This window comes from Bicyclus anynana, chromosome 6 (genome assembly GCF_947172395.1).
Source record: "Bicyclus anynana chromosome 6, ilBicAnyn1.1, whole genome shotgun sequence".
NCBI lineage: Eukaryota > Metazoa > Arthropoda > Insecta > Lepidoptera > Nymphalidae > Bicyclus > Bicyclus anynana.
In genome coordinates this window covers 12,914,605-12,939,027 of record NC_069088.1, presented here as the reverse complement: position 1 = coordinate 12,939,027, position 24,423 = coordinate 12,914,605, and the positions used below count along the sequence as shown (strand labels likewise).

Genomic DNA, 24,423 nt, shown 5'->3' with positions numbered 1-24,423 from the left:
AATATCGACCGCGCTTTAATCAAAAACTACAAAAAGAGGAATATAAATAGAAAAGATTTGTATATATGTATTTGTAACGAATAAACTAAAAACTACTGGAACAATTTAAAAAATTCTTGGACTAATAAGCTACATTATCAAGGAGTAACATAGGCTATATTTTGTCTCCACATTCCTACGGGAATGGAATGCGGGTGAAACCGCGAGGTTCTGCTAGTATACAATAAATGTAAGAATAATAAAAAGACTTTCTCAGGACTACTAGGATACATTTGAGATGGACAAAGAAAAATATACGAGTACATAAAGTAAGACACATTTAATTTTTAATAGGTACTATATAAGTGTATTTTTTTAGTTAATCTTAGTTTGTAAATGTATGAATACATATACATTTTATTAAGAATATCCGACCACCATGTTTATTTGCTCAGTTTCCAAAATAATAAAAATCAGAATTTAACAGCTTAAATACCTATAAAACATCCCACTCTCAATCGGGGTCCCATCTCTACATGTAAAGTGAGAATGATTTTTTTCTCGTTTATCCCATAGCAATAAAAATATATACTTAAATTTTTACTTATGAACGTTGTTCGTTATAAAATGACTTTTAACTTAATTATACATTTTTAATTATATAAGTAACTTACTCTTACGAAATATTTGAGTAGGTAAACCACAGTCTGCGTCTATTTCTATTCGTAGTTACTCGACATCACACAGTAAGGATAAATCAGGATAAATCTGACACAGACGAAGCCAAAAGCAAAAGCTTGTATTACAATAACATGCCTGTTACACAACACTGACAAGTACAAACACAATATATTATGCGGATAGCTACCACAAAACCGCAGATGTTTACAAGGCGTTCCTTATTGTGCGGTTACATTCAAACAGTACTTGAACTTACTGTATCTATTATCACATATTACTTTTTCTAAGTATAAGACCATATTATATACTCAGAGGCACAATTATCAGCCCACTTTAATATACCCGAGTCATATTAAAGTGGGCGGATAATTGTGCCTGTGAGTATATTGTACTAGCGAACGCTCGCGACTTCGACCACATGAAACTCGATATAAACTTTTAACTCTTGTTTCACCCCCTTCGCATGTTTTATATAAAATAAATAGTACACTAATCATTTTACTAAAAGATAAATAAAACATGAACGATTTATATTAAAAAAACTTCAACCCCTTTTTTTCCTTTAGGTGTACAATTTTGAAAAATTGAATTACATTATTTTTAGTATTTTTCTAGTACATATACATACCAATTTTACAAATGTAACTTGAAAAATTAAAGAATTTCCATACAAACTACGACATTATATTGTACCTATATAACCTACTTCGTGTTATGGTCTCAAATCGTGCCAAGTTTAATTTAAATTAATTCAGTAGTTTCAGCATGATGCCTACCACCACCTACGGATACATACAGATTTATAAGTATTGGAATGCTTGCCTAGAAGATGTCTATTCACTCTTTATTGTCATCACTAAATGTGTGAAAGCGTAATAATCTAACAAACAAGGAAAACAATGAGCCTCAATAGCTCAGTAGTAAAGGAGCCGGATTCATCAAGGACTCATCATCAGGAGTGGTGGTTCGATCCCCGCCCGCTGGACTATTGTAGTACCCACTCCTAACATAGTATTTTTCGGCTAATAGGAAAGTAAAGGGAATATTGGTCATATTCAAAAGATATGACAAATATTCTTTATTTATTTATATTTTATTGCACAAAAGAAAACCAATAACAAAGAAAACAGAAAAACATAGTTAACAAGTGCGTGCAAAGTCGGTCTTATTGCTTAGCAATATCTGTCAGACAAACTCTGTATAAAGGAATTAATGTATTAAAATGCGGGATAGTGCACAAAATACAAAGAATGTGTACTTTAAAAAAACAGAACACGTTAGGGTTAAATGGATTGATATTTCTTTGGCTTTTATGAAGAACACGCGAGTGTATGCAGTAAACAATTAACCAAATATTATGTACCGCAACACGGCATGTGGTCGATACGCCGTTGCTCGTCGTGTTTACAGTATCCAGGCTACTTGAATGTGGTTACATTACACCAACATTGAGAGAACCCTTCACAACACGCTGTTGCCTTGTTTGCCCACACCTGCGATACTCGGACGAACTTTGTTTAGGGTTATTATAACAAAATACACCGCGTGAAGTTTATGGCTCAGTACTTATCTTGGATACTTGTAATACGTCCGCTTTTAAGTTAAGTTTTTGGGATTAAATATTAATGGTTAACTGACGTAGGTAACTGAAGTTGGAATGAATAGAGGCTTGTGTAGCTGTAATCATTCGGAAAATCATCTTGAGACATCCCTTTATTTACTTAATAGATATTTAAGTATGTAAAATACTTGTATTCATCATCATCATCATCATATCAGCCGATGGACGTCCACTGCAGGACATAGGCCTTTTGTAGGGACTTCCAAACATACTGAGCCGCCTGCATCCAGCGAATCCCTGCGACTCGCTTGATGTCGTCAGTCCACCTGGTGGGGGGTCGGCCAACACTGCGCTTACTAGTGCGGGGTCGCCATTCCAGCACTTTGGGACCCCAACGTCCATCGGCTCTTCGAACTATGTGCCCCGCCCATTGCCACTTCAGCTTCGCAACTCGTTGAGCTATGTCGGTGACTTTGGTTCTTCTGCGGATCTCCTCATTTCTGATTCGATCACGCAGAGATACTCCTAACATAGCTCGTTCCATCGCCCGCTGTGTGACTCTAAGCCTTCTTATGAGGCCCATAGTTAGCGACCAAGTCTCGGAACCATAGGTCATCACTGGCAACACGCACTGTTCGAAGACTTTTGTCTTCAGGCACTGAGGAATTTCGGACGAAAAGATGTCGCGAAGCTTCCCGAATGCAGCCCAGCCGAGTTGGATTCGACGGTTCACCTCTTTCTCGAAATTGGACCTACCTAACTGGATCATATGTCCTAGGTATATGTATTCGTCTACAATTTCGAGTGCAGCGTTCTCAACTATAACTGGGTGGAGCGATACATGAGCATTACACATTATTTTTGTTTTGCCCATGTTCATTTTCAGGCCCACCTGTTGAGAAACGCTGCTGAGGTCATTGAGCATGGTACTAAGGTCATCCAGAGTCTGTGCCATGATGACTACATCATCCGCGAACCGCAGTTGAGTGATGTACTCGCCATTGATGTTGATGCCAAGTCCGCTCCAGTCCAGAAGCTACTTGTACTATACTGTAGTAATAGTGTACTTGTATTATACTGTAGTGTAGTGATACTTGTATTATACTGTAGTAATTAGTGTATACAAAAACAGATGTGAATTTCGACATACCAAAGAAGAGGTTAAATTAAAATTAATTTACAACCCTCGTTAGCCCCCCAGTTAAAGCGTTGACTAAAATATTATATACAAGCTGAAGCCCGCGGTTTCACCTGCGTGGTTCCCGTTCTCGTAGGAATACGGGGATAATATATAGCCTATAGCCTTCCTCGATAAATGGGCTATCTTACACTGAAAGAAAGTTTAAAATCGCACCAGTAATTCTTGAGATTAGCGCGATCAACCAAACAAACAAACTCTTCAGCTTCAGATTTAATTAATTTCCTAAAATGCACACAACTGAAAATTTGGAGGTGCATGCCCCAGACCACAGAGGTCATATCCACTGGGCCAGTACAGCTCCATCATCAGATAGGTAGGGTAGGTACCTATAAGTTTCTTTTAGTTTTCAATCCTCACACATTAAACTGTAGTAGTACCTACTTCTAGGACAGGTTTTTCTTCTTCTTCTTCTGAATGAATGAAACGTCATTTAAAAAAATAACCAAGCGTTAACTCGTAATTAAAAAGGTGGTCTTGTATTTCGGTTCGTTTTAAATAATGCGCAAACTTACCCCAACTCACCTATGTCCACTGGGGTGGCACAAGTAATCACACACCTATTTGAAACAAATTGCAACATCACGCGTGTCATTGTACAAACGCTTCGGTCACTTTTTCATTAGGGGGTCGCGTGAGATATCCACATTCTATTGCATTTTAAAATTAATCGCCGGCCACCCTTGTCAACAGGCGTACCAGCCGAGGTCAATGACCCCGGTTATTTAGGACGACCCGGTGTTTATAACATTGTAACAAATACGACGGGAAGTAGGGCGAGGGGTACGCGGCGTCAATGGTTTCGTATCCCACCTTCACACCTTGTCAATTTCTTAACGTAAATTATTCATTAAGGCTTATTGGTAGATATGCCGGTTTATTTACTCTAAGGAACTCGTTATAGAAAGAAGAAAAGACGTTCATTTGAAAGTTGTGCCACACATCACATGTCTTACACTAATTTTAGTGTCCGATGCAATTATCAATCTTTTTAACGGCTTACTACCCAGCATTTTATTGCAGAGGAGATCCATATTTTATGAGGCGGGATCCGTGTAGAAAACTAGCCGACGTCCCGCAGTTTTACCCGCGTAGTTCCTGTTCCCGTGAGAATACGGGGATAAAATATAACCTATGACACTCACAAATGACGTAACTTTCTAGTTGAAACAGAATTTTCCAAATCGGTTCAGTAAATCCAAATCCCTACAACACCACAAACTTTCTTCTCAACACCACAAAATATGTTTATAATGTTAGTATCGATAACTATGCAGCTTAGAGCACAGTTGTCGATACTATCATCATAATCATTATCAACTGATGTTCCATTGCTCCATTGCTGAATATAGATTCCAAACAACTCTGTTTTGAGCCGTCAATGAGTCGCAAAACTAAAGTGACAAATGGCGGGTCATAATAGTTCGAAGAGCCGATAGTTGTTGGAATCCCTTGGTACCGGAATGGAGGACCCCACACTGAGGAGCGCACACTATTGGTCACCTAGTGAAGGTCACTAGGTAAAACGAAGATATCAAACTATGTACCCCGCCCATCACCACTTCAACAACGATGAACGATATCAGACGTAAATAATACTAAGTCGGACTCTTAACGTTCTGTCTTACCTCTACATCTTTTTGACCCTTGACATGGTATTTGTGAAATACGCACCACGAATCACTCACAACACAAAAATTAACTATTCCTACCTTTCTTTAGCGTTGACATTATCAGTATCAGTATCAATGACCAGAGTCTCCGTTATCTTCATCGTCACCGCCATATATCACTTCACAAACATCCTTTTGTAATTTGATTGTCAAATCATTTCGGCACTGAATAAAATCGCGCAGGACATCGCGATCACACTCGCGACACTGTACCAGACGAGCTACGCAGGGGATCTAATTCGATGATACCTGACTCGATTGCAGCAATTTTGTTCTGCCATTATTGCAAGCACGAGGGCGGGACAGGACATAAGCTCTCAAGCGAAATTGTTGCACAAATAGATTATTAATGGCATCAAATGCGAATAGACTGCGGGACGTGAGAACTTTGGCAATATTGTCCTCTCTATATCGCTCAACTTCCCTTTTAAGGGTAATAAGGTCCCCTATTGTCGTCTTAAGTGCGTACCTACTTCCCGACAAACAGATATCTTCCTTGAGTGCTGAACAATATGAAAGCAAGTAATATTAAACTCAGAATAAATAGAGAACAAAAGAAAGCAATAACTAAATTTATAAAAAGTCACAGTGCTTACATGTTTCGTATCATTTTAATACTTGTGTTATGAAATTTTACGGAAAATTGTAACATATCTGTTTCTTAGATTCAATTAAGGAAATTTTTGATCACCATATTCATACGCAGCCCATAGCTAATGCTCATTTACTACTGTATTTCACCACCACACACTACAGGTAAATTTTCATACACATCCTTTCAGCATAATAGTCGTATTCACACATTTTCTCATTTACAAAATTAGTTCGTATAATGCAGAATTTCCAGGGTTAATTGGATGTAATTGTTGGCAACGTATCCTTCTAACCAATCTGCATTCCTTCTGAGTGGTATCTTAATATTCAACTATTATTGTAAAGGGCACTTTGCGCAAGAGCTGTAATTGAGGGCCACAGCCCGCAGGGGTCGGCTGGGTGCGGATGCGGATATTGTCGATTTTGTGGCGGAGACAATGTGTGACCATGATCCTGGATATCACGGAAATATTGTAAAAATATTGCGGGATATTCCTTGCTTTAACACTGTCACTTTTATCTTTTCTATCTACACATCTTGTTCACTATTTTCTAGATGTAAAGCAGAAAAGTATTTCATTAATAGTTACAATTTTCGTACATTACTGTGGGTGAAAACTAATAAAATACCAATGATAAATTATCTATTTGTGAAATATTAATTAAATTAATATTATAAAGAGGTAAAGTGGTGTTGTAGAGAGTAACATCTGGATTTACTGAAGCAATTTTGAAAATTCTTTTACGACTAGGTAGGACGTTATTTGTGAGTGACATAGGCTATATTTTATCTCCGTATTCTCACAGGAAACGAGAACAACGAGCGTTTTGTACATTTAATTGTAATGTAATATTTATATATTACATTACAATACAATTAAATTTACAAAACATGAAACTGAGCAAAACATTTTATAAATGGTTCTTTCGTGTCATGCCAAAAAATTCAATACCAAAGTCGTGTGCCCACCAGAATGCGCAAGTACCGCCTACAGGAGATTAGTGTCAATTTGAATTTATGGTCACAACGTCGCTCACGTGGCCGGCAGTGATTTGTATCAGTTGACTATCAATTGCTATATCGTTGTTGTTTGTCCCTGTAAATGTCGACGAATTGGATGATTTTGCTGTGAAACAGAAATCAATTTATACAGCACAAAATCTTCTTTACGTTAGGTAGAGTTTCAATTAATGATATCTGCATCAATCTTCGAAAAATACTTTAATTATTATATTGTACGCCAACCCGTATTGAGAAATTGACGAAATTGAGATTCTATGTAACAAATGTCATCCCGTGCTCACTGGTGGATATCATCAGTCATCAGTAGGTAGATGACATTTTGTCAATTGATTCGATGTTTATTTTAATAAGTTGTTATAGAGCAAAATAGTGAATAGTATAGAGTCGTTAAAATAGGGATAAGGACGATGTTCATGACATTGTATCATGGTAGATATACACTGTACACAGACGCCAATAGAATCTATACTAATACTATACTATACTAATATTATAAAGCTGAAGAGTTTGTTTGTTTGTTTGATTGAACGCGCTAATCTCAGGAACTACTGGTCCGATTTGAAAAATTCTTTCAGTGTTAGACAGCCCATTTAGCGAGAAAGGATATAGGCTATATATTATCCCCGTATTCCTACGGGAACGGGAACCACGCGGGTAAAACCGCTAGGCGTCAGCTACTCCCTTATATCTGTGGTTTTTCTTTAATTACCTTTATCAAAACATTCTTTCTACATTGTTACCTAACGTATATAGATATACAAACCAAATAGACATAGCAACGATTAAAAAGTAACACCCATTTTAGCCGCTGGTAATAAACGTACAAGTTTATAGTGCGACAGAACATTTAAAAGCGTTTATACACTAAGTAGCTGACCAAGAGGCGACGCGCTGTCTCGTTTGAAGTATACGTTCTAGTGCTAAGTAACACATGACTTCACACGGAGCTAATGTCAACCCTAATCCCATGACACAGGCGATATTTTCCCATGATAACTTGTAAGTAAGATAGCAAAAGCCTAGCTCTGCAAACATAAATCGTACCATTTAGTAGAGGCTGAAATAGACGGGTATATTCGTTGGGAAGTTGCGATTTGCATAATATGCTATTTGGGAAGTTCCGTTCGAGTAGGATTGGATATGATTAATACGGGCGATTGTCGAAATCGTATAATTGGATCTATCAATTATGATGGTCTAATTGGTAGTGACAGTTACTTGGCAACTTGGCAACTCTTCTACTAGATTGAGAGCTAGTAGTGATTTTCGTTCGTGTATATGTTACCGTTAAATTGTTAAATGCGTTAGATTATAATCTCAGTCGTATTATAATCTACCGTCATATTGTGAACTGAAAATACTGATTACAATTTAACATGTTATTTTTCGGTATATTATAATCTATCGGAAGTGAACCCGTTATACAGGGTGATTCGGTCTTTAGTGCGGATATTTTTTTTCGTGGTTCTGTATCATTAATAGAATATAAATCTACAAACAGTTCGATACATTTAATGTAATTTTTTTTTTAATTTATGTCTCTAAAATAACAAAATAATGTACATATTATTACTAAACAAGATATATTCAGCTTAAAAGTGATCTGGTGACGTCCTTTAGGTATCAAACGAAAATAAAATAAACACACAATAGGGTGACCCTAAAATTCTGTTCAAAAGTAAATAACTTTAGCTAACGATAATTTTGTTATTTTTGAGTTAAAAAAAAAAAGAAAAAATACGTGATCATTAAATTTTGTTTATGAACAAAATATAAAAATATCCGCACTAAAAAAATTTTCTTCCTGTATATAAGCTAAAAGTTGGACAGCACATATTCCATTACTACAGTCGATTAAAAGCTTGATGTAGTGATTTTTGTTCGTGTTTTTATAGAAGCTGAAAGTTTGACAGCACATTTATCTAGATCCTCAATTTTCAACCGTCCCAGTATACATGGCAATTTTTTTAAATCATGCCAGACTCCAGCCACTAAATTACGTGGCAAACTTATTGATGAACCTAAATGGAACCTGATGTTTAGGCCAATTACCGCCGGGTTACCTTTTCAAAATCTATATATACATATTCAGTATTGTAATGAATATATATGTATTTATGTATGATTATGACGCAGTTTGTATCATGCGATTAGAATTTCCTTTTCTTTACTGACGCCACTGCTAGGCAGTGCAATTTTTGCATGTGTGAAGTAATGAAGTGCACGCCACAGTTATAATAGGATCATGGGCTAACAAACTTGCAGGTTTTATAAAACAAGGAAAGTCTGGCCATCACTAGTGGTTAGTTAAATATAGATTGATATTTATAAACATTCTGAAAATGAGATTTACGCACCGTGCTCTACTTTGTGCAGATTAAAAAGTAGCGGTTTATCCAGTTGTTTACTTTTCCTACAAGTGATAAAAGTAGGACGGCACAAAATGGTTGGCAAACACGGTTTGTTGAAGAGTGTTTTTCTTTCTGCTCAAACGAGTTTCGCTCAGTAATCAGTAATTCTTCAACTTCATCACTGGCATGTCTCTCAATAAGTTCAAAGTTTTTATTAAACGTAAGCTTATAGAAAAGTCGTATTTTAAATTAAATTTTGACTATATCTAATTGTTCTAAGCTTCGATAATAAAATCTAATTTATTTTCTTTGATTCATTGTCAAGGCCGTCCTACCTTGGATAAAACTTCAGTTATTTACCAGGAAAATGATTTTCCGCAGCAATTCTTAGAATTAGGATCTAAGAGTAACTTTCGTAGTTCGTTCATTAACGAAACTATATCTTCACCCTTATAGCCACGGGTTCACCCCGCCGGGGGAGACGCGACAGTTTATTACAAAAACAAATGTTTCTTCTCTGTCTGCCTGTTAAGTTAGTTATTTTTGCTAGACAACATAACTTCTCCAATGAAACAAAAACAGAAAACAACACTTTCCGTTTTTATTGCTTAGATATTTTTTTCCTCAAAGAGATTTTTCCTTGTCCTATATTCCCACGGCTTTTTATCTTACATCTACATTAATTTATTATGCGTTCACACTAAATCACAGAATACATAATTTATTAGGATTTCCGTTATTTCATACGTCGGCGTTTTCTTAGGAAATCTTATGTCAGACATCATCCAAATAACAATCATCCAAATAACAATCACACATATAACAATCATCCAAATAACAATCATCCAAATTACAATCATCCAAATAACAATCATCCAAATAACATTCATCCAAATAACAATCATCCAAATAATCAACAACTTCTTACAACGTATCATATAGAACGTAAGCCTATATATTCAGACCTCACTAATTTTAGAAAATCTTAAAATCTTGCGTCTGAGGACATAATTTTTCATATTATGCCAGGGAATACAAATTAAAAAAAAATATTTCAAAATATTAAATTTTATTGAACGGGCCTTTAAAAATCCACATATTCATAAACATGGATTTAGATATAAACCTAAATTTTTTTCAAAGTAGTGTGAACAGTTTGAACAGTAGTTCACTTTACTACACCATTGATGAGTTCCTTAAAGATAAAAGCGCTTGGAGGCCATTGGATCAGCTTCCACCTTCACACAGGAAGTATAAGAAATTGTAATGTTGTCATCAATTGTAATTTAAAATATTGTATGATTTTTCTAAAAGAGCAACTGTTGAGTTTCTTGCCGGTTTCTTCTCAGCAGAACCAGCCTTCCGAACCGGTGGTGGAATCTTTACAAATAGTCAACTGACGTGTCAAAAGAGCTTGTAAACTGAGCCTACTTGAAATAAATGATTTTTGATTTTGATTTTGATACTTTACTTTAAAGAAAATTGAGGGTTAAACATTTTAATCCATGTATATAAAATGCCATGAGGGCATGTGTAATATAAATTACGATTAATCACATCAAAGTTAAAAGTTCTACATCAGCCAAAGAGAAAATAATTACTTAATACATCAACTAGACGGACTGTGGGTACATATCGAATTAAGATGAAATGTAAGATAAATATCTTCCCCTTTATTTTAATTGACGACACATGTGTGCGTGTTGGTTTTGTGATCGTGTGAAAGAAGGGAATAGTGATTTGTTGGGAGATAAAGTTAATGGAGCGTGATGTTAGTAAGCCTCTATATTTAGACACCTATTTGTAGCTGGGAGTAGTTTTACTCCGTAAGCATCAACCTACTTCGTACCATTGATGGATTTTGCCCGCATTCGTTTCCTAACTTGGACCGATGTATTTACTTCATCTATATGACTGGCAGTGTAATGTTTGAATTTGTAGTGATCAACTGGGGTGTAAGGGGGAGTACCAGTCTCCTCCACTGCCAACCTCACTTGCTCGTGGTGCACCCTGTAGATTGACCGACGAGGCTCTGGCGACCGACTAATGGCGGTATAACCATTCTCAACCTCAATTTTTATAAATGACACAGGCCGGTGTCGGGCAGCAGCGACACCGGTGCGGAAAAATCCAGCCATCTTGATCTTACTTAGAATGAATGGCATTACTTGATGTTTTGCAGGAATAATATGAATCATTAATTAATTCCTTATATCTTTTTAAATAGATATAGATCAAAACCTTAACTCAATCTTAACTCCAAGCTTTACTTAAATATTACGTATTGCACGTCCAATACTGCGCTTTCTAGTGCGGGGTCGTGAATCCATCCATGCCATCATTTAAGTATAGTATCATTTACATTTGATACCATACTTGTTTCTAATTAGTATGTTTTGTATATTCAAACATTAATTCAAAAACTTTTTTTCATATGAGCGTAACGTAAAGTCAGTCCATTAAAAATAAGATAGTTACGTCGTTAAAAGTTTGTCGCTGCATTGTGCGAAACGCAGCTACAGTCTAGCTCGCGCCCATTGTGTGTTGAGTGCTCTAGAGATGTCTACGCTCACGTCGTGTACGATGTTGCTTATTGGAGCTTACATCACGACTTTTTTTTTTTTTCAAAATCTACGGAGATCTTTGATGCATTCAACTTTATAGATGTTAAACAAACGAAATCGTTGATATTTACCAAAAAATCACAAATATACTAAACTAGTAAACGCCTGCTGGTATCCGCCCTTAGATCTTCTTAATCCGGCCGTATCGAGAAAATCCATTCTTAGCGGATACCTACTAACTATAAGCTACATCCCTGCCAAATATCATCTTTGTATGACAAACGGTTTTTGAGATTTCGTGATGAATGACCTTTCGCAACTCTTGGATTGTAAATATTTTAATAGTTACAACCTAAGAGCCAATTATTGCGAAATAGATAAAGAATGATGTTTAAAATCAAGTGGTAACTTTGTAGGAACATTTCAGGCGGCTTAATTGTTATAGAACGCATGAAAGTCTTGAAAATTCCTTGGAAAGAAAACGTTCTGCCACCATAGTTCGTTACGTTCACTATTTTATCCTACTTACCATAAATATCGTAAAAACAAAGTTTGAGCAGTAAGGTCATGAATAAACATTATATTCCTGGGACATTTACTAAATTAATTTCTACAAATTACAATACGCATATCCACACAATGAAACTTTATTCAGTTTTCCTACTAGCAGACCCAGTCAAGCTTCGCGTTGACTTATTCAACTTGACATCTGCACACCATTGGCTAGAACAGTTACGTGAGCAACCAATAAGGTTCTACCTATCGGCGACAAACAGAATCTTTAGCCGCTTAATATAAGAAATTTTCTCGAGTTGTTAGTAAATCTCCATCACAGCTCTACAAATATTATGAGATAATTGAATTATTGCAATTACCTACAATGCCTGTTTTACTTCATGTTATTTTTTTTTATAACAGGGTGTATCTGGTTTTCGCTGTAGTTAATATAGCCTTTACACCAAAAAGGAGTTTTTATCCACCCTAGTAGGTATAATCGGACGAGTGGATCGATTCTCTCCCTCACTAACATTAGGTGCCGGAAGTCAAGGCTCCCCATGAGCAGCATTGTTTTGATTCGGAAGCGCTTTCATGTCTATTCTTTGTTACTGTCAAACGACTCTTTAAATTCTTTATAATCAAAGTGAGGTAATTTCCACCATGACTTTAATCCCTCTTTTGTATACAACAGAATCCCGTACGGAATTATTATTTATGGTTTGCAAGGTATCATTCGCTTTCTCTTTTACATGGGTTGTACTCGTATTGTTTCGAATATATTTACCACAAAACGTATTATTTTTCTAATTAATGCTCCACATTTATAACTTTCACCTCTTCTTCTTAATGACCTCTTACAGTTTTTCATCAAATCATATTGAAGTCAAAATTGAGAGATTGTAATTAAATAACTGGTATAGGTAGATAACAAAGCCTTATTAGCAATATTTAACTTTTTCTCAAATATATTTTTTTTAATATTTCATTTACGAGTAAATTACAGCCTGAGTAAAGTTCTGCAATAATTAATATTATATTAAGAAGAGTTTAAAGGGTCTAGACAATGCCGTAGAAATATCCAAACATTTGCCGAATATCACGGAACTATACAAACTGAAGACGGTCGTATGTTGAAAGTTAAGCTTGCATCCTGAACTAACAAACTACTGAATAAGCTGGATTTGAAGGCTATGAATTCGTTTAATCTAACTCTCAAATGTGTTTAAAAAATAGCAAGCAATCAATTATTATATGTTTAGAAAGGTGATGTAAATAGTATCTATAAAAATAGCCGTTATAGGAATTTTTTGAGCTACTGGAGATTATAAGAACGAAACAACAACACGAACTTCGCTAAAGCCAAAATACCGTAGAAATAGTTGAAATTTTCGAAGGCGAAGCTGTGGTTTTGATTAACCATCCTTGTACTGAAATAAATCTGTCAAGAATTCCGGATTGCTTTATTTAGATATTTAAGAGATTAGACACAGTTAGATTCTAGTAGAAGGAAATAAAGTACCTACAACTATTTTCTTCACGAAAACCAAATAAATATTTACACCAAAATGGCTTCGCCCACCTAATTGGATTAATGCACCGTTTAGCCGTTCCGTATTGATCATAACAGATTAACCTTTGGCGCGCCTCCACGTTTATATAAATGACTTCTATTTTTTATATTATTTATTCTAGTATACGCCTTGATTCTACGGTGAATAATTATTACTTTAAATTCTCGTTTCATCTCTATCAATCAACAATCTATCAATATAACACGTGCTTTGTTTAAACAATCATTCGTAGATATCTGTCATTTCGTTCATTGTTATTTTTGTCATATGTCAGTATTCCGTAGGTTTATTGTTCGCTCGAAGTTCATCATTAGCATCATCTGAAATAATAGGTAAAGTAAGTCAAAAAGTCCACAAGCTTCCATAACAAAGTTGGAACAAAGGAATATACCCGCGAAGCGATCGCTTAATTTACGCTGTCGGAACTAGGCCGTGGCAATCAACGCCCTCCTAAGAAACATTAGCACCACGCTTTCCTTCACCGACTATAGAATTATCGACTTCTTATACAATCTCGTCAGTCCATTCATCATCACGTCATCGTCTCGATGTTATGCAAATCGTCACCCCCCTAACACGTTTATCAGTGCTCGAACGTGACTGGAACAAAAAACTTGCTGCCAAATTCTTGCAGTATCACCAGGCTGATGCATAAATAGATGACTTCCCCACTTTAAATACTGAACATAGAATAACAATGTTTGATTTATGACGCGTGATACGTCGTTGAGTAAAATATTACCGAGGGCGTCAAGAATAGGGGAATGGTTTGGGGCTTCCTTTAACACAAAGATATCTGGATGTGATTTTTAAATAAGGACATCATATTGTACTGCGATTATGATTGCTTCTTTATGGCGACAGTTAAGGCCTCCATTTAATAGAACAGTAAAACTGATATCTTTACAGTAAAAGTGTGAGTAAATTTATCTTCTCTTTTATTTTCCTGTGCGATATTAGGTACCTAATTTACTCATACATTATTACATTGTATTTTGTACTCTTAATATGTTAAAAACTCGTAGTTTGTTTGTCAATTAACCTATACATACATCATTACATTACATTCATTTTGTCTATAGGTATTCCTAGACAAATTTGTATGTCTGTCTTCATTCGTTTTTAAACTAATAATTGTATTGGTGAAATGTTTTAAAATTTGCTTACCTACATAATGTTTATTTCATTTCCCTCATCACAATGAATGTTAGTAAATATAAAACAAATTATCTCGATTACATCAAGGCAAAAATCACAGTTTAATTATTACTATTAGATCGTTCCGTTTCAAGAAAGTCAATTTATTCAGACCAATGCATCTGGCATGGGTGCCGTCATTTAGGTTTATTGTTCTAATCATTTACAAACAATTATCTTTCAAACCCCACAGACTGTGCACTTGAATTGCACTGGATTATGCATAGTCTAACCTAGTCTAGACGATTCCAGTCTCCCAGGGTTGAGAACTAAACTGCCTGGACTCGATTGCTCATACAAAATTCAATAGGTACACTATACGAGAACCACTATACCTTTTTCAATATTAGCATTACACTTTACAGTCATATTATTTTATATTACCTTCCTTTTCAAAAATTGGTTTCTAATACGTTTAACTAAATCCATACTGAAATGAAAAACTACTCTTTATTGTACACCATAAAGAAACATACAATATAGAAAAATAATTTAAAAAAATGCACAATAGGCGGCCTTATCGTTAAAAAGCGATCTCTTCCAGGCAACCTAACGAAGAAACTAATAATACAAATATACTGTATGTATTTAACTTATATTAATTTTTAGAAGAAAGAATAGAAATTATAGAATAGTGAGACAGAAATTTACATATAAAATAATATGTTAATGTCTGTCTCGCTGTCTGTTACGTGTTAACTTTTCACAGCTAAGGCGCTAAACCATTTTGATGATTTATACAAAGCGAAATATCGAAGATCGCTTGACGTACAAGGGAAAAAATTGGCAGCTAGGTGGTTAATATTTTAGCAACAGTGCCTGATTAAGGAGTTTTAAGGGTGGACGAAGTCACCTACGTCCGCTAGTTGTGACATTAGAGATTATTAGCTATGGGAAATTGGGCTACTTTTTTAAGGGATAAAATCCTTAAACGCCGTGGAATTCATAAAAGAATTTCAAGCGAACGGATTTTAAGGTGACCTGTAGTAAACGCCAACATAAAATTTAAAATCAATTCTTTACAAAGCAGGCATTTATTGATTCTAAATGACTCGTCAAAGACCGCAATACGGACAAGTAATAGGAGTAACTAAACAACATGATACCACGTAATACACATTAACAATCCAAAGGTCGTTGCTTTATGGAAGCATCGCTTAACCTGACGTAACATCTGTTACGGAGGTTCCGTTAACCTTTGATATCAGCCCGAGCACCCTTAACGTAACGTAGGGAGCGTAGCGTGTAACATATTGCAATTTTGTAAACGATGTTTTAAAATATAATACTTGTACAGAGATTTTTCATAACCCTTTCAATATAACGTACAACTTTTATATGTATATTGCAGTTAGGGTTGCCAACCGTACTGGTAAGATATAGTGATATATTTAGGGTATGCGTACTATATACTGTCGAAGAAATATATAGTAGGTACGCATAAATACTAAACTTTTTCACATTAATTTTCCACAGAAGTAGCGTGTAGCGTATTTGAACGTGTCTATCTTATTGTTGGTTTTCAGTAATTTTTAAATTAAATGTGAAAACACATGTGACACTCTTATTTTAGAAGTGCTAGAAGTGCACAATGGTTTTGATAAAAACAAATACATTATGTGCGTCTATTTTTAACTTATTCTATAAAATATTATATTTTCTTTAGTGTACTATATTTTTTACAGCTGAAAAATTGCTACTACTAGCTACTAGCTACTGTTAAAAAGTGTGTTGGCAACCCTAACTGCAGTACTTAACTTATTCAAAGTGGGTACTTTTGACCAGCCCAAACTATAAGACAGTAAAGTATTTTAAAATGCAAACAAAAAATGACAATCAGTCTAGAAGGTGATAGCGGACTAACTTGGAAGAAGAACAAGTTTCTTTTGTTATTCTACCCTTACTTTAACTACTAAATTGATTAGTAATATAAAAAAAATTAAATCAAAAATCATCAATTTCAAACGTCAAGGTTGACTATTTCTAAAGACTCTACAACCGGTTCGGAAGGCTTTGCTGAGAAGAGCCGTCAAGAAACTCAACAGTTGCTCTTTTTCCCTAAATTATCCCAAGTTGGAAGGTACAGAAAATTTCTGAAGAATTCTTAGAAAATCGTACGAAACGTCTTTGTGCCCACTTCAACTTAATTAAACTAAAATAAACTTAAACATACTAATTAATAGCTAATTATAATTGCGTATTTCTCCTATCTAAAGTTGACGCTTACTGACGTGTAAAGATAAGAAAGCTATAAGACGCCTAATTAGCATCGGGAAATTGCTTTGCTTTCCATTAATATTACTTTCTCATATCTATTAAGATAATGCTTATAGCCTCAATTATGCTATCTAATGTAAGGTAAGGTGACCATTAAGCTATTAAATGGTGAGACTTCAGTTAACAGTTTAATTTTAGTATTCGTTTAGCTACTTCAAGTAGCCTTAGTTGTCATGTGTGTCTGTTTTAGCTCTTTCTTCTGAAAATAGCCAACAAAACGAATATTATAATCAGGACAACAGTGTACGTAATATTAGTAGTATAATTAATTATAAAAAAGTGAATCTAGTAGAATTAACTGTAATAAATATACATTCTTGCGAAATTGATATTAATGAGTAATTAATAATTATTTATGGAAGATCACAGAAAACTAAATATAAGATTACCAAGATGATGATATCTACTCTATTATTATTATATTAATTTTCAAATTTAGATAACTTTTTCATACCAAAATTTGGTTGTTGGTAAAATAGATATATCTAGTACAAATTATTTAATTACTTAGACAGGCTTTTAAATAAATTCTCTATCATGTACTATCAAAGTGCCTACAGTCCTAACTAGATTTATTCATCTTGTTCAGTTTAGGGGTTCCTATGGCCACCTTTGACTCCTTCATCACTTAGGTTCCATCGTCTCGTCTTTGCCGATTCGGCAACAGCGACTGGAGACTCTGTCACATCACACGCGGGCTTCGATCATGCGCCCTCATGTGACTTATGTACCCTATTTTTGCGCGGAATGTCCTGGAGCAAACAGGACAAGTTAGGGTACCGTCCACATAATTATATGAGATATTGGAGGGTGGCTTGGCCTTAAGTTGTTCACGACGATTATCCAGATCCCGCCTCCGCCTATCTTCAAACCCAAAGGTACTCCGCTGAACATAGGACCTCCACTCTGACCGATCTTTTGCTAACATCTCCCAACGAGTAGAATCTATGTTACAGTTAGCCAAATGCCTCTTCTGTACATCCTTATATCTCAAGAACTGTCCACCTTGTTTCCGCTTACCGTTCATGAGCTCCGAGTAGAGTAAGCGCTTGGCTAACTTCTCGTTGGGCATTCTCACTACATGCCCAGACCAGCGCAACTGTCGCCGCATCAGATATGCCTCAATACCACTGACTTGTGCTCGACGCAGTACATCAGTGTTTCTAATATGATCGGACCACCTGATGTTTTGAATGTCACGAAGGCACCTGAGATGAAACCTATCCAGCATGCGGATGTGCTTGCGATATAACGTCCAAGTCTCAGCAGAGTAGAGAAGATTCGGGACTACGATAGCCATATACACTTTGATTTTTGTGCTCAAATGTAGATCATGTGAGCGAAACACCTTCTCTCGTAATTTACCAAAAGCTGCCGAGGCAGAACAGATTCTACCAGCTATCTCTGCGTCCAAATCACCTTTAGACGTGACAGTACTGCCCAAGTATTTAAATTTGTCAATCTGCTTGAGTCTGGTGCCCTTTAGAAATATATCAGCAGCAGTCTCCTGTCCACTCCAGGTGTTCATTGCCATAACTTCAGTTTTAGTAACATTGATTAGGTTCCATAGTATCATATTGACACCACCAATGCAATATAACACAAGTTAAAAAATCAGACCAAACACGAGTCCAATTGAAGTTCTAATTTACGCCTTGCAGCCAGTTGGTATATGTATCAAAGATTTGACACACACATACTAAAAGGGCCAGATAAAGAAAGTATGTATGGATGTTTGTTACTCTTTAACGTCGCTACTACTGAACCGATTTGGCTGAAGTTTGGTATGGAAATAGATTTTACTCTGGATTAACACATAGGCCACTTTTTATCCCGAAAAATTCATGGTTTCCTGAGATTTGCGAAAACTGATGATTTTGATGATATGATTATTTGTTACTTTTTCACGCTTCGACTACTGAACCAAATTAGCTAAAATTTTAAAACGGAGATAGATTATTACGTGGATTAACACATAGGCCACTTTTCATCCCGGATAAATAACGTTTCCCGTGAGATTTGTGATACACAGAATTTCTGACAGACAAGAGTCTCAGGCGTTTGCTAAATTGAATTATTTTACGGAAAAGATTTGGCTGTAATTTGGAAACCCTAATTTCACGCGGATAAAGTCACGTGTATCAGCTAGTATAAACACAAAACTACTAATACACGAGAGTGTCTATGAAATCTGAGACGCTTAGTCACCGCAATATAAAGGCTTTTGTGCTGAATAACGGCATCTGTTACCGTGCGCCTGAGATACGAGCTTCGACGTTGTATGCAAAATGGGAGTTACCGAGCTTTATGCCATTATAGATTGTACTCTACAACTATTCGCATTGTTTGTTGTAATAGGAACTATAGCGGACTAGCTTTTGTCCGTGAATTTACCGGGCCAAATTCCGGTCATCCACACTAATATTATAAAGAGCTATGCTCTTCGAACTATGTGACCTGCCCATTACCACTTTAGCTTCGCGACTCGCTGAGCTATGTCACTTTGTCTGCGGATCGCCTCATTTCTGATTCGATCACTTTTTTTTTTATTATTCTTTACAAGTCAGCCCTTGACTACACCTGATAAGTGATGATGCAGTCTAAGATGGAAGCGGGCTAACTTGTTAGGAGGAAGATGAAAGTCCACACCCCTTTCGGTTTCTACACGGCATGAACGCTAAATCGCTTGGCGGTATGTCTTTGCCGGTAGGGTGGTAACTAGCCACGGCCGAAGCGTCCCACCAGCCAGACCTGGACTAATTAAGAAAATCTCAATCTGCCCAGCCGGGGATCGAACCCAGGACCTCCGTTTTGTAAATCCACCGCTCATACCACTGCGCCACGGAGGCCGTAAAATCACACAAAGAAACTTCAAGCATACTCGCTCCATCGCTCGCTGAATGACTTTGAACCTTCTAATAAAGCCCATAATCAGCGACCAATTCTAGGGTCCGTAGGTCATCACAAGATTTCATGATCCGAAGCCAATAATTAACAAAACACAAACTGAAATTAAACATAATCACGCCACGCGAGATTTTAATACGAACTTTTGAATTAAGGCTAAAGGCATCATGCTAGAAATATTGATTTTTCATAAAAACCTACAGCTATGTTTAAAAAAGCAAGTTGCGTTTCATTCAGTTATGTTACAGTGACGTGCTAACTAAGTTGACCTCATTACTTGTACTTGAGAGATGAAAAATTGAAAATGTTACTTAAAATAAAGATCAGTGACCTGACAACTCAACTCACTAAACATTTATCCCAAAAAAAATTTATTCATTTAAAAAAATTACCGTCAGACTATCTCATTCGATAAGTAAATAATGCGCATAAATGAGACTATCTGAGAATGAGTACCTTTTGATACACTTTTAATGAGGCTTTTTTTTTAAATTAGCAACTTAACATATACAAGTTTACAAATTACATATACAAGTTAAAATAAGTTCCTATGGTTTATTTACCATACCCCGTTTTGTACCGGAACGCTCAATCGAAGTGTTACATCTTTATTGGTAGAGTGGTAACTACCCAAAGCCAAAGTACCTATGTACTACTAAACCAGAGTCAGGGCTCGAACTCTTAGGCCTCTATATTGTATAACTAGCGGACGCCCGCGACTTCGTCCGCGTAAAAATTGATGTAAACTTCTCTACCTCTACCTTACCCTGCTCGTAACCCTACCCCTAATCTACCCCTACCCTACCCCTACCTTACTCCTACCCTACCGCTAACCCTAACCCTTCCCTACCCCTACCTTACCCCTACCCTATCTTACCCTACCCTACCCCTATCCTACTCCTTCCCTACCATATACGTTCCATATCCTTCCCCTACCTCTTCCTTGCCCCTAACCTACACTACCCCTACCTTATCCGTACCCTACCCTACCCTACCCTACACTTTCCCTAAATTACCCTACACCCTACACTTTCCCTAAATTACCCTACCTCTATTCTTCCCCTTCCCTACCCCTATCCTATCCCTACCCTCAGCAAAATTAGTCCAGCCTTTTGTGCGTGGTGCAATGACCAAAAGGCTATAATTTCCCAAGCGACTTCTATGCTAATACTATAAAGAGGTAAAGTTTGTGTGGTTGCCGGGGGGTAATCTCTGGATCTACTGGACCGATTTGGAAAATTCTTTTACCAATAGAAAGCTACATTATTTGCGAGTGTCATAGGCTATGTTTGGTCCTCATATTCACACAGGAACGGGAACCACGTAATTGAAACCGCGGGGCGTCATATAGCGGCATTTCTGCGACTTTTTCGGAAATTTTGTATTATCTCCGAAACTATATAAGTAATTAACATACTGTAAAGGGCAAATCTTATCTCTATAATATCCTTGTGATTATTAAATAATTTATTTTGATAAGGATTTAAGTTTAATTGTGTAAATAATGACGTAAACCTTAGTTTAAAATTTAAATAATTTATTAAAGTACTAAAGGTACTATATCTGCTAAAATATAAAAGATAGATATATGGTGTCCCGGACTTTTTTGTAGAACTTTTAAAGGTTCAAAAAGCCTCCATACATTTATTTCAGTTATACACAATGGTTGAGGCAGCGCATGCGAATAAGTAAGTTTTTCGGTCCGACCTGTAAGAGAAAACCCGCGATAACTCAGTAGTTATATATAATGGAAATATAAAATATAGCCTATAGCACTTTCCGATAACGTAGCATTCTACTGGTGAAAGAATTTTTAAAATCGGACCAGTAGTTCCGAAGATTACCCCATTTCAAAGAATTGTTACAAACTTACAAACTTTACCTCTTTATAATATTAGTATAGATATAGATTACTATATCTATAGTCTATATCTAGTAATTAAAAATATTATAAAGAGGTAAAGTCTTGTAATATTGAATATCGATATAAATCGTTAGATGGGCTCCTTCATACTAAAGAACGCACAATTTTATGACATTACCCAAAGACGTGCACGCACATCTTATCTTAGTACGTAACAAGTGCATGATGTGAGTGGATGTGGACATAAAAAAATATTTACTGTTTTTCTTATTTTAATCCCTTAATTGTCTATTATAATGTCTTCGTGTTTTATTCATGTTGTGGCTTGTGTTTTTACACAAGAGAAATGTGTTACGAGTGATGACGTACTCAATGTGCGAAACCAAAAACGATTCCGCGAAGCTTTGAGGCCCATCTAACGATCTACGATCGATGATATTGAAGATCCTTCTAACCTCCCTAACCTCTGAATCCACTGAACGGATTTTGAAAATAAGGAGAGCCACGGTCTATGTGAGTGTCATATAGGCTATATTTTATACTCTTATTCTCACTAGAACAGGAACTACGCGGTTGAAACCGCATGAGGGCTGTAATACCTATAAAAACTTAATTTAGAAATAAAAATAAATAGGCAAGTAATTAAAAAGATTACTTTAAAATTTCGAATACGTCCTGTTACTTAAATCGGATCAACATGACGGGCAAAAAATATTAATTGCCTCCGCAGATTGGCTCGGGATGAAAGTGAAAATTGTTTAATGTCCCGTTACTTTATAAACAGAAAGGCTTTCATTCTTTATCCTTAATTAAACTTCATTTTCTATACTTGCACAACGTTTCTTAATAAACCGTCGTCCTGCCGGCAATTAACGCCTGTTATAATTGATGCTTGTGCCCGAAGCCTTGCCCGGAGTCTGGGCTTTTATTGATTGATCTGTGTTTAATGCACTATATAATTTAGAGGTGTTATGTCTAGAAGCTTTACAATTAGCCGGGAAAATGAGTTTGATACAGTGATTACAATCAACAGGGTTTTTGCTTGTAATAAAAATGTTTGTAAGTAATAAACACTTGACAGGCTTGGCTTGATGTATGCTAGATTGAGATTATCTGTAACAAATGTCATCCGGTGCTTACTGGTGAATACCACACAGTAGGTAAATGACATTTTGTGAATTGATTTCATGTTTATTTCAATAGGTTGATAATGAAAACCAAAATTCGACACTTTATTTATTATTTATTTTACTTATTAGACGGTGGTAAAATCGGGTATTTATACTACTGTTACTTTTAAATTGAAAAAAAGGAGTCACAATATTAGATGTGGCATAATTATAAAATAATTAATGTTTTTTATTTATTTCTTGTGGAATCAAAGTGTACATTGGTACCTTAATTATAATAAAGCAAAACCCTATACATGTTTGTATTCAAATAAGCAAGCACTTCTTCAAAGTAACTCATAACAAGTCGCTTTGCTCTTCTGCAGCTAGTTGTTCTGTGTGTTATACACTCGCACATAAACAAAGAGCGAGCGACTTTATTCATACGCTTCATTGATACAACCCAACCAATTACTATTGACATACGCGATTCAGCGCCGACTATCAAATGTCAATGTTATTTGAACGCTTCCCTTTAATCATGCAGTACGTTCGACACCCAGGGTTACCAACTTAGGGGTCCCCCCAGATTTTGGAGGTAAATAAGTGAGGTGGGATTTTTTTAGGGGTATTTTCAGGGATGTTTTGACTCTTTAATACGTATTTTTAAATTGATAATATTAATATTTCTTTCTTGACCTACGAGTATAAAGACTTACGGCCAGCTTCTTCATCGCAAGTAACAGTCAAAGTAACGTCATAAATCAAAAGTGACGGTCTTATTCACTAAAAAATAAAGTCTTCTTTACTACTTACTACTTTTACTGATACTTTAGCTATACATGAAAAAATGGCTGTTATAGTTAATACATAATTCTACAACAACTCTGTGGTATTTGGCAGCAATTTTTATCCATTAAAAAAATTGTTAAATTTATTCAATGTCAACATGTATGAACCACAGATTATTAGATATCTGAATCTTCAGATGAAGAAGTAATATTTTATGTATTAAATAAAGAATTTGAAACATATTACAGCATATTATTTCTAAATCGTTATGAATTTAAATTTTTTAGGGGGACAACTCAATAATTAAGGCTATTTTAGGGGTTTTGACACAAACTTTGGGGATAAATATTTTTGGGAGTTGGCAACACTGTCGACACCCAGCGCGACAGACAGTTTCGGTGCAATTTAGGGCTCGCTCTGAGCTGTCTGGCGTGAAATTAGCGTCGCATGCCGCTTCAAGAGGCGCCCACTCAGCCACTCGTGCTCATATCTAGGGCTATACAGCCCCTATAGCCAAGTAGCACAACGTTTCTCTTTCTACGATCGCAAACGCTTCGAAAAAATAGAAAAATGTATGGGAATG

The 24,423-nt window shown here is 35.9% G+C and overlaps 1 protein-coding gene across 4 annotated transcripts in view; it reads right to left on the bottom strand.

Moving 5' to 3' along the window:
* LOC112054137 (proton channel OtopLc-like) overlaps positions 1-24,423 on the bottom strand; it is a 107,419-nt gene that overhangs the window by 64,934 nt on the left and 18,062 nt on the right. Inside the window, exon 1 of one of the 4 annotated variants that reach the window (XM_024093801.2) lies at positions 5,132-5,330. The exons of the other annotated variants lie outside the window; for them this stretch is intronic. Coding sequence (XP_023949569.1) covers positions 5,132-5,205 — 74 coding nt within the window. The 5' untranslated portion in view covers positions 5,206-5,330. Of the gene's footprint in view, positions 1-5,131; positions 5,331-24,423 lie in introns of those variants that run through there. 4 annotated transcript variants of the gene reach the window in all.